The 15,269-nt window shown below is 51.8% G+C and overlaps 6 protein-coding genes across 6 annotated transcripts; 3 read left to right on the top strand and 3 right to left on the bottom strand.

Moving 5' to 3' along the window:
* Positions 1–208: 208 nt before the first annotated feature.
* On the bottom strand, positions 209–544 carry PFICI_08118 (uncharacterized protein; the record flags this gene model as incomplete). The annotated part of the gene is made up of 1 exon (XM_007836699.1): positions 209–544. The coding sequence occupies one exon, from the start codon at positions 542–544 to the stop codon at positions 209–211; it is 336 nt and encodes a 111-aa protein (XP_007834890.1).
* An 896-nt stretch (positions 545–1,440) lies between these two features.
* PFICI_08117 (uncharacterized protein) lies at positions 1,441–3,068 on the top strand (the record flags this gene model as incomplete). Its single annotated transcript, XM_007836698.1, has 2 exons — positions 1,441–1,573; positions 1,642–3,068. The coding sequence occupies 2 exons, from the start codon at positions 1,441–1,443 to the stop codon at positions 3,066–3,068; spliced, it is 1,560 nt and encodes a 519-aa protein (XP_007834889.1).
* Positions 3,069–3,544: 476 nt separating this feature from the next.
* PFICI_08116 (uncharacterized protein) lies at positions 3,545–6,212 on the bottom strand (the record flags this gene model as incomplete). Its single annotated transcript, XM_007836697.1, has 3 exons — positions 3,545–5,329; positions 5,381–5,968; positions 6,036–6,212. 3 exons carry the CDS (start codon positions 6,210–6,212, stop codon positions 3,545–3,547), a joined length of 2,550 nt encoding a protein of 849 aa, XP_007834888.1.
* A 4,321-nt stretch (positions 6,213–10,533) lies between these two features.
* PFICI_08115 (uncharacterized protein) lies at positions 10,534–10,863 on the top strand (the record flags this gene model as incomplete). Its single annotated transcript, XM_007836696.1, has 1 exon — positions 10,534–10,863. The coding sequence occupies one exon, from the start codon at positions 10,534–10,536 to the stop codon at positions 10,861–10,863; it is 330 nt and encodes a 109-aa protein (XP_007834887.1).
* Positions 10,864–10,971: 108 nt separating this feature from the next.
* PFICI_08114 (uncharacterized protein) lies at positions 10,972–12,393 on the top strand (the record flags this gene model as incomplete). Its single annotated transcript, XM_007836695.1, has 1 exon — positions 10,972–12,393. One exon carries the CDS (start codon positions 10,972–10,974, stop codon positions 12,391–12,393), a length of 1,422 nt encoding a protein of 473 aa, XP_007834886.1.
* A 542-nt stretch (positions 12,394–12,935) lies between these two features.
* Positions 12,936–14,025, bottom strand: PFICI_08113 (40S ribosomal protein S7; the record flags this gene model as incomplete). The annotated part of the gene is made up of 3 exons (XM_007836694.1): positions 12,936–13,302; positions 13,389–13,471; positions 13,864–14,025. The coding sequence occupies 3 exons, from the start codon at positions 14,023–14,025 to the stop codon at positions 12,936–12,938; spliced, it is 612 nt and encodes a 203-aa protein (XP_007834885.1).
* Between the last annotated feature and the right edge of the window lie 1,244 nt (positions 14,026–15,269).

Raw genomic sequence — 15,269 nt, 5'->3', positions numbered from 1 at the left:
TATATTGGTAAGAGCACAAGATGCCTCGAAACAACGTATTGATGGGGTATTATGTGGAATTTTTATGTGGTAGAAGCCGAGTACACCTGGATTAGGAGCAATGTTTGATACCCAGATCCATCCCAATATCCTTCTCAATCTTGATCTCGAAAATGAACATGTGAGACTGAAAAGTCATGCTATCAACTCATGGATGCTGGAGTCTGTCTCAATCAGAATCCGAGTCGTCAGTGTCTCCCACCTGAACGATGCCACTTCCTACAAATCGGCAAAAGAGTCCACTGGAGGTAAGGAAGGAGGACGACATTGTCGAGCGATTCTCGAGCTCTCGGTTCTGCGTCTCGGGGACATTTCTGCTGACTGACTCGTACGGAGGCGTGACGGGCGGCGGGACAGGTGGTGCTGGAGAAGGGCTTGGGCTGCCGAGATGAACGGGTGGAAGAGATGACTGCTGGCCAGCTCCGAGGAGGTAACCAATGGTGGCCGCGTTGTGAAGGACTACAGCAGCCACGGAAATGTCAATCAACAACTGGCGCACAGACATGGTTCTGTGATGGGGTTTGTTCATGTGTGGAACGTGTATGTGAATGGAGAGGTATTTCTCCATGTCTGTGTATTCTTGGAAAGAAATAAAAGAGAAAGAAGAACTCACAATACCCCAGTCTGTTGGTACAATTTATAATCAAACAGCGTTACAAAGATAACCACCTTTTGCGCATTGTAGTTTGCAGAACGTTCGAATCACGGCCCTCACGTGGTGTTCAAAACATGCATTCACCTCAACTTTGCTCCTGATCAAATCACAGCCGACTCGAAATCTCAAGCTCTACATAACTTCCGGGTTCATAGCCTTTTCCCCTTCTTTCAAGGCTCACGTTTGCTTCAGAACTCACTTTGTCCGCGAATCTGCCCTCTGATACCAAGGTCCAGGATACAATATAGTTCAATCACGTTGTGGTCACTTTACAATCTCTGTATCTCTACAGGGACAGTAAAAAGAGTGAATCACAGGGGAGATCAGCTCAACGGGTGCTGTGAATAGCGGACGCATTTTGCAATCGTGACCCAAAGTTTCTGGTATTGAGATGAACGTACAAATGAGTATCTCTGAGCCAATCAGAAGGGCATAGTTGAGAGAATCAAATTGAATGTGGCGATGATTCAGTCACGCTCTTACTCCTGCAGTACTAGGGAGTTCATAATGGTGTATATTGGAGTAAATATATCATATATTATTAGCGTCGGACCACCGAAGGCTCCCCGATAAGCGGCGTGCACCAGAGCGGATACTGACTCCGAATATTCCGTCCGGCCATCGGCTTACACCGGGTATACTTACGCCTTTAAAAGAGTCAACTTCCATACACTTTGCTCGAAAGGTTTGAGTTTGCCTCATAGAACGGACAACTGTGCGCAGTGTGACAAAAATCCGTAGTCAAAATGGCAAGCCAGGATGACATGCTCAAGGTTGCCAGCGCGATTGGGTTCGAGATACCTCCGGATCAGCTTGATGACTATACCACACTTCTTGGCAGGATGAAGGGAGCGTTGGATACCTTGTCGGCCATGGATGGTAAGTGCCCTAAAATCCATACCGAGTAGATTTACTTGAAAGGATCCATATACTGAGAGTAAATGCAGATTATACACCCACGCCAGATTTCACCCTCACACCACGGGAAAACGTGCACTTTCCCGACCGGGCAGACAACCCGCTCAACGCCTGGGCATGGAAGTGCGACTGCGCGCACGCGCAGCCGACGTCGGACCTGCTCCAGGGCAAATCCGTGTGCCTCAAGGACAACATCGCGCTGGCGGGCGTGCCGTGCCTGCTGGGGACCGAGTCCTTTACGGGGTGGACGCCGAGCGTCGACGCCACCGTCGCGGGCCGCGTGCTCGAGGCCGGCGGGCGCATCGCCGGCAAGGCCGTCTGCGAGAACCTGTCGCGCGGCGCCGTGTCCGTCAGCGCCGCCACGGGCCCCGTGCATAACCCCTACGCGAGGGGGTACTCGGCCGGCGGCAGCAGCTCGGGCACGGCGGCGCTGGTGGGCGCGGGGACTGTTGACCTCGGGCTCGGCTGTGATCAGGGCGGGAGCATCAGGATCCCCGCCGCCATGTGCGGACTGTACGGCCTCAAGGCCACCTTTGGCCTGGTGCCGTACACGGGCATTGCCAGCAACGATGCCAGCGTCGACTTTGTCGGTCCCATGACCAGAACGTGTACCGACTGTGCCGTGCTGCTCCAGGCCATTGCCGGTGCCGACGGGCTGGATGATCGCCAGGGTGCTGGGTGCCCCTTTCCGGCGCAGGTGCCCAAGTATGCGGAGGCGTTGGCGACGAGTGGTAGGGACGGCGCCAAGGGCTTGAAGATTGGCATACTAAAGGAAGGTTTATCGAATCCAGTGCTAGAGGAAGAGGTCAAGGCCAAGTTTCTCGCGGCAGCCAAGGAGTTTGAAAAGCTCGGCGCCACGGTCGAAGAGGTCTCGGTTCCTCTGCACGAGTCGGCGCGGACCATTTACTCCGTCATGAGCAAGATGGGCAACCACATGGGAATGCTAGGACGGGCGACTGGGCGGCGGCAGGTCATGATGACGGACCTATTCGAGAAAAAGGGCCTCCCTTACTCGCCAGAGGCTCTGTCCAAGATGAGCATCTTTAGCAAAGAAGGACTGTTCGCGGGCGAGTTTGCCTGGTCCAACTACCCCTACGCGCACGCCAAGGCCGTCAACCTCTGCCGCAAGCTGCGCGACGACTACGACGCCGCCCTCGCAAAGTACGACGTGCTCATCATGCCGACGACGCTGCGGGCGTCGTTTCCGCTGCCCGCCGTCGACGCCGGCCCGTTGGTCCACATGGACGCCAACAAGGGCATGACGGAGAACACGGCCCCGTTCAACGCCAGTGGCCACCCGGCGCTGGCCGTGCCCATGGGCTTGGTGGCATCGGCGGCGGACCGGGCCGTCCAGGTACCCGCGAGCATGCAGATCGTGGGACGCTTTTGGGACGAGACAACGATACTCAAGGCGGCTTACGCGTGGGAGCTGGCTGTAGATTGGAAATCGTTCTAGACCGACACTAGTGACAACATGGCCTACTCATGACTGAGATAGCCCGTGGTCTTGACTTATTCGAAGTTGCTACTCGCAAGGCAATTGCCTGAGACAGGCAGGGCCCGGTGACAGGGGCAGAATATCAAGGTGCGGCAAAGTGCGGCAAAGGTGTATCATTGTTATTTGAATCTCACTTGACAGGCACGGATGAGACTTTGTTCGATGAATAATCGGTAATATTTTAAAGTGGTTGAATGATTGACTCGCTCAACTTTTGATTCCGACGTCCCTATGGTCCGTGGAGTTCTATCATGGTTTTGATACATGATGAAGCACTAGAGTATATGCTACTTGGTATAAGGAATGGCAATGGGTATCAATAAACAGTAAACAAAAGAAATAATGCGCGGTCAATGCAAGTCGTCGTTGCCACGTCTTTGCATCGTATCGGTCATGTCCTTTCTCCACGCCTCCCCCAATTTTACTCCAGGGACTTAAAAGATTGTGCTGACCCTTCGAGGTGGCATGGCGTCAATCTCCGTCAAGCCACCAAGGTCATTATAACTGTCCCAAACAATGTTCTCTGTTTTGAGTTGTGAGCTGTGCAGCTCACTAAAAGTTTTGATGTCTTCCAAAATCTCATCACTGCTTGATATCTTTGAAAGATCGTGTTTGTGCATGGCAAACCTAGGCTTTGGTGGTTCCATGTGCGAGTGGCGATATCTGGCGGGCCGACTCTGTTTTTGTGACCCGCGGGATTCGAAAAATGCAGACAGGGGCCGTGACGTTGAACCCATTGACATGGCTCGTGGCAAGACAACTCCTTCATCCTTGTCACGCGTGGTGGATCCAATTGTTCCGGAACGGCAGAGTTCCCAAGGATACGCTCTGCTCGTTTTGACTGGGCTGCTGGTCAGCGACCCCATGAAAGAAGTGGCGGCGGTAGAGGCGCTTCCGTCCTCGGATGCACTGGCATATACGCTACTTGATTGCGAAGCCGTCGATGCCGAGCGCGAAGTGGTGACCGTGTTCTTGATCTGAGCGACCATGACAGCAACGCTAGACTCATCTTCGGTCGGCATAGGTTCGAGGTCGTTCATACCATTTCCGTAGCCCTGAACCGTGATTTCCTGATAGTGCTGAGACTTGCGCCGGCTTTTCGATCCGGTAGGTGTCTTGTCATCTTCTCGACAACCAAAGACTCGCATGGATCTTCGAAATGTGTTGCTCCGTGACAGTCCCTTGGGGCGGCGTGCTGGGGCTTCGACGACTGGGGATCTGGCCATCTCAGACTCAATGTAGGCCTCAACATCTTTGTTGCACAGTGCAAGATAATCGATGTCTGGCTTGATTTCGAGAACGGGTGACTCTGGAGTCGATCGTCCATCAGACTGACCACTTCGGCCATCTGTTGATGTGGATGGGTTTCGTGAGACAAGGTCTGACTGGCGCCAAATGAAGGAAGGTATCGGGTGGTCCCAAGGGGGAAGGTTGGAGGTTGAAATGCAGAGACTGTAGGGGGCACGAGCACAATCCTTGACCTCGTCAGGTGCGCGCGTGGCTTGTAGCAATGTCTGATACATTGTGTACACCAGGATCCACCGGACTTTTCGCGCATCGGTCAGGCTAATCTGTTCCTGTTTATCTCCCTTGATGGGTGCGAATATGCAGTCCTCCTCGAATTTTCGGTACGCCCTGACAAGGTCATTTTTCAAGAGCTGCATCTTGCTCTCATTCGTAGCCTTCATGAGAGCAATGTGGCACTCAACCCGTTCGCGAATGGACAGCTTGGGTTGTTTACCAAACCATGACATTCGCCTCGAATTAACTTGCTGAGAGATATTCGGAAGAAGTGGGAGTGGATTTTTGAGCGTCGAATATTTGCACCTCGTGTCAAAGGACTGTACGCTTTGCAATGCGCAAATTCCACCCTGAGCTGAGGGAAGAACACCCGCCGTCGGTTCGAAATTCTCGTCCACCAGGTATTGATACAAGGCCTCGAAATCATCTTGGAGGGTTTGGTACACGTTTGCCTCGAATATCGTGGTTCGTGCATGAATGGATCGTGGAGGATAATAGCCGAGCTTGGCTGCGTAGAAGCCTTGAAGCAATGTACGAAATCGCTCCATGTGTGCCCGAGCACCAGGAGACAAGCCGAGATAGGCCTCGGACAACTCATCCTGAAGAAATGTGCTGAGCATCTTACCAATCTGGCCGAGCTTGACCTCCATTTCTACAACGGCGCGTCGCATAAGTTTTCTGGTCACCGAGGACACAAGCTGATCCATTGGTGAGTCAAAGTCTCGAGCGCTACGATTAAGCAATCTTACCTGATACTCTGGGCACGAGGACAATCGTTCGCTCATGCCGCAGCAGTGTGCAAATGCCTCGATGTACAGATCCCGGAGTTGGAATGTTTCAGCCAGACGAAGATTAGCCAATGCATATGCCGGTCTATTCTTCATCTCCAGATATCCCTCTTCGTCCATGTAGCCCATGAGGTCGGCCACATTGTCCGCATCTGGTGAACGAGACTCGTGCATGCTGTGCATTAGGTTGATAAGTGCCTCGCCAAGATGCTCGCCGACTAGCGACCTTCTGAAGACAAAGGCAAAAAAGTTCCGAGTCGCCAAGTGATAGCTGTAGGCTTGTTGCTTGTCCGAGTTGGGCGGTGCTGGAATGTAGAGCTCAATGCGAGGTTGCCGGTCGCTTGACTTTGAGACACTCTTTGAGCGAGATCTAGAGAGTGCTGATATTGACCTTTTGGACTCTTCAGACATGAACCTGTCCAGGAGCGGCTGGCACTTTGCTTCCTGGAGTGTCGAGAATGACACCTTGAAAGCTGGGCCTCTGCGCGACTGGCCCTGTCCACACAAGTGAACATAGCAATCCCCAACCTTTTGCCATAGTTCAGGGTCCTGTCGACTCCAGTTAGTATATGCGCGCATGTTTTGGTTCCGTCTGCACAGCGCCCAAGAAAATCACCTTTTTCAAGCAGTCCCACGGTATGCTGGACCTCGCTGCGCCGTCCCATCTCATGATGTTCGAGTTGTTTGACAGTTGGGCCTCGGTGGTGGCAGCAGGGTCAGTGCGCCTCGACTTCCAGCCTCTGGATCGTTCCGAGACGCCATTATATAAGGAGAAATGCCGTTGCAACGACATGCCGTGAAGGTGTCTGTCGTTAATATAAGCGAGAGTGGGCGATCCCAAAGTGATTTGGGATCGAGGATCGTGAAGATTGTGCGTTGTCTCTCTATCTGAGGGAGACAGCGGCTATGGTAATGTATATGAAAAGCGCTCAAGGTGGTACGATATGAAGAGTGCCCACACTCGCCGCCTAGTCGACCGGGATGATGGGAGTATCGCAGTCGACAACTCACTGCAGCTGTCGAAAGCTATTCGTATTCTCCATTTGGTTGTCGATCTTTGATAACCTTGAAACCGGGGGGTGGTGGCCAAGGGGTTGAGGAGAAGTTGAGACGGGGAAATATGAGAAAGATAGACCAAGAAGCAGCACACACCCTCTTTCTTGTTCTAAGGTGAGAGGAGTTGCAGGAAGAGTACGTCAAGCATTGCGTGCTCTCCACAAGCCTACTGAAAGAGGGCGAGATGAGACGGCGGTAGATGCGGGACCCGTCAAGCATAGATAAGTGCTCTTTGTGGACTAAAGGAGTTCGTACTGTCCTCGACTAAGACCCGAATCTGAATTAGTGACACCGCTGGCCCTGACGATAGTTTGGAGCTTCGCAGGGAACCGGGATCCATAAGACATCCACACGATCTGCCCACCCCCTGTCCTCGGGTTCCCGGTCACTGCCCAGTCATGATTGAGGGACAAGCCCATCTCATTCTGATAGTGGCCTGATTGACCACTGTTGAGAGCGGGCAAATGGTCGATGCGCAGTGGCGATGAACCGCTTAACCGCTCGGGACTCCAGGTTGCCAGGCGAGGGAAGAGACATGCCTGGGCATCAGGGTATGTACCATGGTAGATACTCCACAGTATTCAATGGCTTGAGAGGGGGAAATGACTGGGTTTGCTCATCCTCTTTTGCATGCAGCAGGATTAGAAAGCATGGACAAAAAAGTATGAATTGCATGTTGTACATACATATGCAGCATGCAACGTACTTTACTTGGCTTAGTAGTGACATGTGCGAAATACGTCTGCTAGTAGTGTGATTAGTTTATTATTTTATTCCGTACGTGGGTGGGTGCAATCTGGTATGTACTGTGGTGGAAGGTGAGCGGCGGCTAGCGGCAGCTCTGAGTCCCGGACTGCTGATCTCCTCAAGTCTCTCATTCATCAATTCATCATTCCCATTATTGCATTTGATTCTGATTTGGCAGTGTCATTCCAAGGTCGCTAGCGCCGTGGTAGTGTACAAAGCGTAGCGTAGTGCAAAGATTCAAAGCTGGGAACTAACCTTGTCTCGCTCCCGAGGCACCGGAGATGGTGGCTTGAGATGCCACAGTAGTGCCAATCTTGCTTGTCCAACGCCATGCCGACTGGACCGGAGTACTTGGGGGGATTGCCCTTAGGCCCATACTTGCCATGCAGCTACCGGCCGCGAAAGAGGGAGGGAGAGAGAGAGGGAAAAAAGAGAGTTGTCGGAGAGTGTGTGTGTTCCCAAAGCTCTGGATCCTCAATGGTCTTGGCCTGGGGCTGATCGTAGTTTGATGTAGCTGATCTGACGATGCGCCGCGCCGTCGGTATGAGATGTGTAGGTTCCCTACTAAGCAAAAACGTCAAGACTCGAGACCAGAACAAAACAGCGACGATGAGTCCGAGAAAGACGGACGACTACTTTCAAATGCTACACTGGCAAAGCAGCCGCATCCCTTTGCCAAGTCCTGACGTGATTTGCTCCCTCCCATTAAGCTACATGCATAATAGTCGCACGTAAGCTCCTAAATGAACAAGGGGCCAGCGTGCGACCCCGGTAACAGCGGTAGTACTACACTGCATTACCAAATGGCACTAGCTGTCAGCCTCTTCAGTCTTGGCACTTTCTTCTAATTCCGGCCAATTTTGTTTCTGTAGCTGCCAGCTAGCGAATCTTCTTTAGCCTAGCAGAGATTGTTCGCTCGGAAATCTTTTTTTTCTGGGGGGTTTTTTTTTTTCTCGTCTTCTTTCCTTCGTCGAGCCACTAGCGTCAGTCGTTTACGGCATTGGACTAATTCATCGCTGCAGATCTCTTGTTTTGCCAAAGGTTTTGCTTCAATATTCCATTGTTCCAAGTAGAAATACAGCCTTACTTAGCCTTGTGTGTGATATCTGATATGGCGGCAATATATCAAATATGCAAGTGTTTTGGTTGGTATTTGGTTTACTCATCCCCCCCACGAGAAATTGCCCTCCTGGCCCATGTCCTCTGCCGCCGCCACGGCGAACTTGAACCCGCTGCCAAAAAAGAAAGATGCTGGGAGATTGACGGAAAGAAAGAAAAAGAAAATTAAACTCATTAGCGGAGCTCCCGGTTCCTTTGCCGTTTGCAGAGAGAAACAGAGGCACGGCAGCTCGAGTGAAGTTGAAGTTCAGTAACATTTTCATCGACGGCGTGTACCAAAAGGGTGCGCTGAATCGCACAACATCCCCACACGCTTGTTCAGCTTCATTCTGGTCGGTATGCGGGGCCTCCGTATACTATTACTATTACACATAAACTACAATTTTTTCAGCTGGTATCAAGTTCGTGAAATGGTGGTCGGATCTGGTAGATGTCCAGATAGACGAACCAGATCTCTGGGTCTGGAAGCACTGTCCCAATCTGTCAGGGTTTTTTCAGGGTTCTTGACCGAACGCCACCGTTCCAGGATTAGACCTCTCAGCGGTCCATGTCGTCTGGATTTCGTCTCTTTCTTCCTGTTCAGACCCTTTGAAACATGAAACATTCTCGTGGAACCAAGGCTTACAGCGGATATCCCGGTTCGGTCGGCCGTCTTTTTCATGTATGTTTGTCATCCAGAGCGGGATTTTCTTTACATGTCAATGCTTAAAAAATTGATGTTGTTGCTGCTGCTGCTGCTACTGCTAGGGATGCAAACAGAAGCACCGGCTGTTCTGGATTCTTGAGCTGGACAACGACGGCGACAACGCGATGCCATCCGTCTCCCCCCACGCTATGATATTGCCGGCTGCGGCTGAAATGTACAGTAACTTGTGCGTGGCAGCGCATCGCCGCGCATCGCATAGCATTTGACATGTTACATATGGCATAACATCAGCATCGGCATCGCATCTGCTGCCGATCGCGAGGATGGATCATGGGCAATGCACAGCCGAACTCTACAAAGATGCCAGGGCACGCACTGTGAGCATACCAAGCTGTCCTTCTTTAGTCGTTTCATTCTGTGTAAGTTTCATGCTAGGGAAGGCTGCACAGACTGAAAATGTGATTCGGTTTAGAGATTAGCCATTGCCGCACGACATACCCGAGATCTCTCTTTGCTTATTTGCCGCCGTACGACAACGACAATTATGCGTTTCTGGGTCTATCCTGGCCGTAGGCCGTTGAGTAATGTCGGCACCCATCAGCCATCCGTTGCCATCTTCACGTTTCCATGTAAACATTTTTGTTTGGCCAAGTCAAAAGCAGCCGAGTTGAGAGAAGAAAAAAATTTCGAGTACGGCTTGGCTGAGTACCTTTGTGAAAGCATCGTCAAGTAAATAATCTGCTTCGCAGCCGAGAGCCGTCTTGTCCGGGTCGGGCAGCGAATAGTCAAGGCAACTCCAATGACCCCAACACGAAAACGGTCATGTTTGTAAATTTCATCATAATGAAGAGGCATCCCTATTTGCGACATGGTCGCTTACACATCAAAGCGCCAAGGGTTCTACTCCAGGGTCTAACATACGGAATATATGATACCGACATGACATTAGTGCTCGGACTCGGAGAGGATTGACAGAGACCCTGGCGATACGTACTTTGGTAGATGGTGTAGATATTATGGTTAAGCTTAGCTCCTAGATTGATCTGCGAGTTCATGACACGACATGGGGATTTCTTTTCTTCTGCCTTTTCAATAGTGACGTCAAGCTTCGAGTACGACATTATGTTGTGACGTTATTTGAAAAGAGATAATCTGGAAGTATCAGTTTCATTGGTATGCAGATAGGTAGATGATCAACGTTGTACGCGAATTGACTTAGACGATGCCGAACTTGGGGAATTATCAACTGAATGGGGGGTCGCTACAGCGAATCAGTTGGCGCGCAGCTGACAGCATCCCTCCTTGGCTTCCTTCATTCCTCAGCCCCTCCAACACCTAAACTGCACTACCGTCCTAGGATAGAGCTTCACTCAGCAGCTTCAGTAGACCGACCGTAAGACCGGAGAGACAGACAGCCGACCCCACCCCCATATTGAAGCCAACACGCGCAACCTTCAAGGAGCGCAAACATACCTACTGCTGCGCATAGCTCTGGGGGCTCGTGAGGTGGCCTTGCTGCCATGTAGCAACCGCGCAAGAGCTCTCAATGGCTTCTTCTTTCACCCCCTACAGCTTCGTCCAGTGTCCTTGCTACGACGCGGCGACACATTCCCGTACCTCAAGCGGCAGATCGTCGCCCACGTCTCAAAACACTCCCAACGATGATGACTGTGCATTCGACCCGCGCGCTCCGAGGTCCAACTACAGCTTGTATCCCATAGAGCATCTGCTGTACTGCGTCGACTGCAACCAGATCCGATGCCCGCGCTGTGTCACCGAGGAGCTCGTCACCATCTACTGCCCCAGCTGTCTTTTCGAGGTCGGCGCCAGCAGTGTCAAGGCTGAAGGCAATCGGTATGTGCCACGCGTTCTATAACCCTAATTGCTGCGAGCTTGCCCAAAGAGGCAAACGCATCTGATCCTATATCTTTACGCACCTCCGCCGCCTATGGCTTCTCATGCATATGGATAACACGCCTGTCGGATGATAACTAATCAATCAATCCATCACTGCAGATGCACCCGTAGCTGCTTCCAGTGTCCGATTTGCATTGGACCGCTCGCCGTCCAGTCAGTCGCGCCCGCGCCGGAACCCTCACATCTCACGGCAGACAATGCAGGCTCGGCCCCTCCCGGTCCCTGGGTTCTGTGTTGCTCGTACTGCAATTGGGCTTCGTCCGAGATTGGAGTCCAGTTCGACAAACCGCAGGGTATCTATGGGCAACTGCTTAAAATGCGTCACGGCATTGGCTCGAGTGACATACCAAATGCACCCGTGGATGCTGTACCCACGAAAAGGGATGTTCTCGCAGAGCCAGAGTCCACCAAGTCACGTTTCGCCGCCATGAAATCTTTCTACCAGTCTCAGCTTGCCAGCGCCAATCCTGCAACTAGCAGCATGAGCGGAAGCTTTGGCGACTATGGCTTTGGTTCTCCCAATGCTCTCACCCGTATCATGAGCCTATACTCTGGAACCAGCGGTCTGACTGCTTCCAAGACTAAAGCCAGACCGACCATTATACGGGAGGCCGACACTGAAAACGAGGGTCTTCGGTTTCCCGATCTCGACGAGTCTGCTGCCATAACCAAGCTTAGGCACCAAGGATACGATGGTACCGTGACAAGGCCACAAGCCGCGGTTCAAGTCGAGGAAGGTGCTCGGTTCGCTGATGAGATGTGGCCAGTTCCCTACTTGCTTCGGTCAAAACGTGCGAAGCGATGTCCTGCCTGCCGTCACATCCTCAGTAAGCCAGAAGCTAAAGTGAACAATACGAGATTCCGTATCAGACTCGTGGCAGTGAACTACTTGCCAGAGATCTCATCCAAGCCACTCATCCAACCAGGGCTGCCTCCTCCTCCTTCAGATCTGCTGATACCAATGAAGCCTACCCAATACTTGTTGACTTTTAAAAACTTGATGTTTGAAGACATCAAGGTCAGCCTAGCGACCCCTAACACAACCCCTGGTCGCTTTGCATCCCGTGTCACCGTCCTGTGCCCACAGTTCACCATTGAAGCAAACTCGGATGACTATGATATCAACGAGGTACTCAAAGATGACCGCCGGCGGGAGCGCGCGGACACTCTACAGCAAGTCGAGCCGGGAAAAGTATGGGAGCGTGGACGAAATTGGGTCAGCATTGTTGTTGAGGTGATCCCCTCATCTTTGCGCATAGAACCACGGCCCACTATCCTCAAGAAAGATGGTGATGGTAAAGATGATCTCAGTCCACTCAAGGAGGATGAGGATATTCTCGAAATTCCCATATTTGTCCGTTTGGAGTGGGAGAGCGATCCGGCCGGAGACCAAGTGAGTACCTCGGCAAGTAAGGAAAAGGATGGCAAGGAAAAGAAGGAATTGGCGTACTGGACGGTACTAGGAATTGGGCGGATTAGCCAGGAATGAGCGGTGAATTGTTATGTACATGAGATACCCCCGAGATACAACCATATAAACTGATAGAGCTGGTAATAATAGTAGTGATCTTGTCTGGATAGGTTGCCATTATCTAAAGGGGCTACACGCTTGAGAATGATCGACGGTGATGAATATCAATATGGCCATTACCGGCGGCGTGACCAGACGGCAGGTACTCAAGTCATACGACATCGTGATGGGAGACTGACATGATACATTGCATATGGGAAGAAGAAGTTGATGGGATGGTTTGGGCTTGTCATCAAAAACCATGCTCGTCATTAAAGAAAATGTCACAAGCTATCTCTGAACGCCATGCCCTTTTGTGTGAATTACGCCGGGAAGAGTAGTCCATTCATGCTATCATCTCAGGATTCATGTATGCTGAACCAGGTATTCTTTTTTTTGGTATACCTCTCTTCCAAATGAACCGTTCCGATTCAAACGCCGGAAAACCAACCCATCTCTTTTTGGTTTCGCTTCCCTGATGTTATCGTCCCCAATGGACAAAGCCTTTTTACCGCTTAACCCTAGTACTCGGTAGAGCCAGACTGGGGGAACTCAAAGGTGACACCACGGCCAGTGAGGCGGCGGTAGACCTCGGAGTAGGTGTCGAGGCGGTAGTCAACACCACCACGCTCCTTCTCGTCGAGGACAACCTTGAGCAGCTTGGCGCCGTCCTCCTTGGTGCGGAGACGCTTGCCGACGATCTCGACGGGGTAGACGAGGTCGGCCAGGATGGCGTCGTGGACAGCAGTCAGAGTGCGGGAACGGGGGCGCTTCTGGGTCTGGGTGTTGCGGGAGCGGGCAGAGCGCTTGGGGCGGGGGAGGATGCGGCGCGAGGCCAGGATCAGGACGTGGCGGTCAGAGAACTTCTTCTCGAGCTCACGGGTCAGGCTGCAAGACGAGTTAGTTTAGATTTATCTTTGACAGGACGTCCCCCAAGCGGAGAGATGGGAGATGGAGAGGGTGGAAAAACTTACCGCTGCTGGACGCGGTGGAAACCCTGCAGAGAAGGGACGGGGACAAAGATGACAATAGCCTTCTTGCCGTGGCCAACCTCGATCTAATTAAGATCCAAAGTCAGCAGGCGAGCTCCAGGACAGACATGTTTTTCATATGAATGTTCCTTGGACCGCTTCCCGTCCTATTCCTCTTGATGTATTGTATTGCTAGGTTTCTCGATAGTGGTGCAGAGACTACTGTGGTTGCTCCCCTCTCTCCTCGTAGTCAACATGTGGCTTCGGGTTCGAGGTCGCGAACACACGTTGAAGTACAGGAACGAATCGCTAGGGATGTCGCGGGCAAGCGAGCATGTAGCATAGCAAGTAGTCCATCGTAGGAACAGGATCAAGTCGCGATCTAGAGGATTTTTTTTTTCTCTCGTGTGGTTCTTCTTTCTTTCACGTTACGGGGGACACGAGCCATCGATTGGCTCGTTTCTTGTCTTTATCTTACCTCGCGGGCAGAGACGAACTGCAGAGGGCGGAGAGCGACCTTGAGGTCGGCAGTGTTGGTCTCGAGATCGTAGAGAGCGCCAGCAATGCTGGTCTCGAGCTCAGAGGGGTTCTGCCTCGAAGGGCTGTTGGCGGCGATCTTGTTGAGGGCGGGGGAAGACATCTTGGGCGACGGGACTCTGGGCGTGAGACTGCTGGTTGTCGGTTGGTCGTGAAGATGTAAAAGTCGATCGCGGTCGCTGGGTTTAGCAAAAGTTCGGAATTTGGGGGTGGCCGCAATCAAAAAATTCAATTGTGGGATCGTGTGCCAAGCACTTGTGGGTAAACCCCGGCAGCTGGCTTCTTTGCTGGACGTTTTTGGCCCAATAGGAGCAGTGACTTTGTGGTATGTGGGTCTCTCTATAGAGTCGTCGCATAGGTGCACCTCGAACTTTGCATCAACTATCGAAAGGCAACAAACAGAATTACAACTTCTGATAATGCCATAGAGCACATGTTGCTTGGTTTCTCCCATGGTGCATGGCTATTTCATTCGCAACATGATCCATAAATCGGCCTGTGGTCGCTCCGAAGCAGCATCTCAGCTTGGGTGTCTTTGGCTTTCCAAGCTTCCTTTCATGAGGAGCTTAGCATCGTCTAGATACCCTGTCGAGGCTGTATTTGACTTGACTTGTCTTACTCGAAGGATGGACGATGGCCTGTCCAAATTAGCTGAGGTTAATATTGCGCCTTGCTCCTCAGCTGTGTTGCGTCCACTGCGTGGGGATGCATACCAGTAAAGTTAATCCACCCTTGGTGTTTGGAGGTGTTGAAGGCGATACTCGAAATATAGCCTGTTCTCGAACCCTTCTTTGGGCTCTCATTCAAACCTTCGTCGTCGTATCCTGCTATCATACTCAATGATCCGATCTAAATCATCAGACTTACGAGGGAGCGTCGACTAGGAACGAAAGCTTACGATCATTTTGTTGCTGGTAAATCAGCTGGCGAGCTTGGCGCTGACGCAAGGGCAGTTACCCAACGTTCACTGCCCGCTTCCTGATCAGCGGGTCTTTACCCCCAAGACATGTCCTTGTGATGATCCGCAGCACCCTTTACGCATCTTTTGACAGCTTATTCGGATATTCTACCAGATGTCGTGGTTGGTGGCACAGGTTCATGACTGGTTCCGACAGACGAAGCTCCGCCCCCCAAAGTGCATCTAACCCGACCTTTGCAGTATGCTCTCCAAGCAAACTCATGTCAATTTGGTAGAAGCGGGAGCAACTGCTTTTGGGCGCGTCTTCCTCTTCCTCGGATAAGAGATGATGTGCTCTCTGGGCGACTAGTATAGAAATCCTGGGTCATCATGGCTTTCAGCCATGGAAGATCTTGCGCCTTGGCTACAATGGTTTTCTGTACTTGCGC

Source organism: Pestalotiopsis fici, assembly GCF_000516985.1.
Source record: "Pestalotiopsis fici W106-1 unplaced genomic scaffold PFICI_Scf_5, whole genome shotgun sequence".
In the NCBI taxonomy this organism is placed as follows: domain Eukaryota; kingdom Fungi; phylum Ascomycota; class Sordariomycetes; order Amphisphaeriales; family Sporocadaceae; genus Pestalotiopsis; species Pestalotiopsis fici.
Note: the sequence above shows the minus strand (reverse complement) of the source record. Positions and strands in the feature narration are given on the sequence as shown.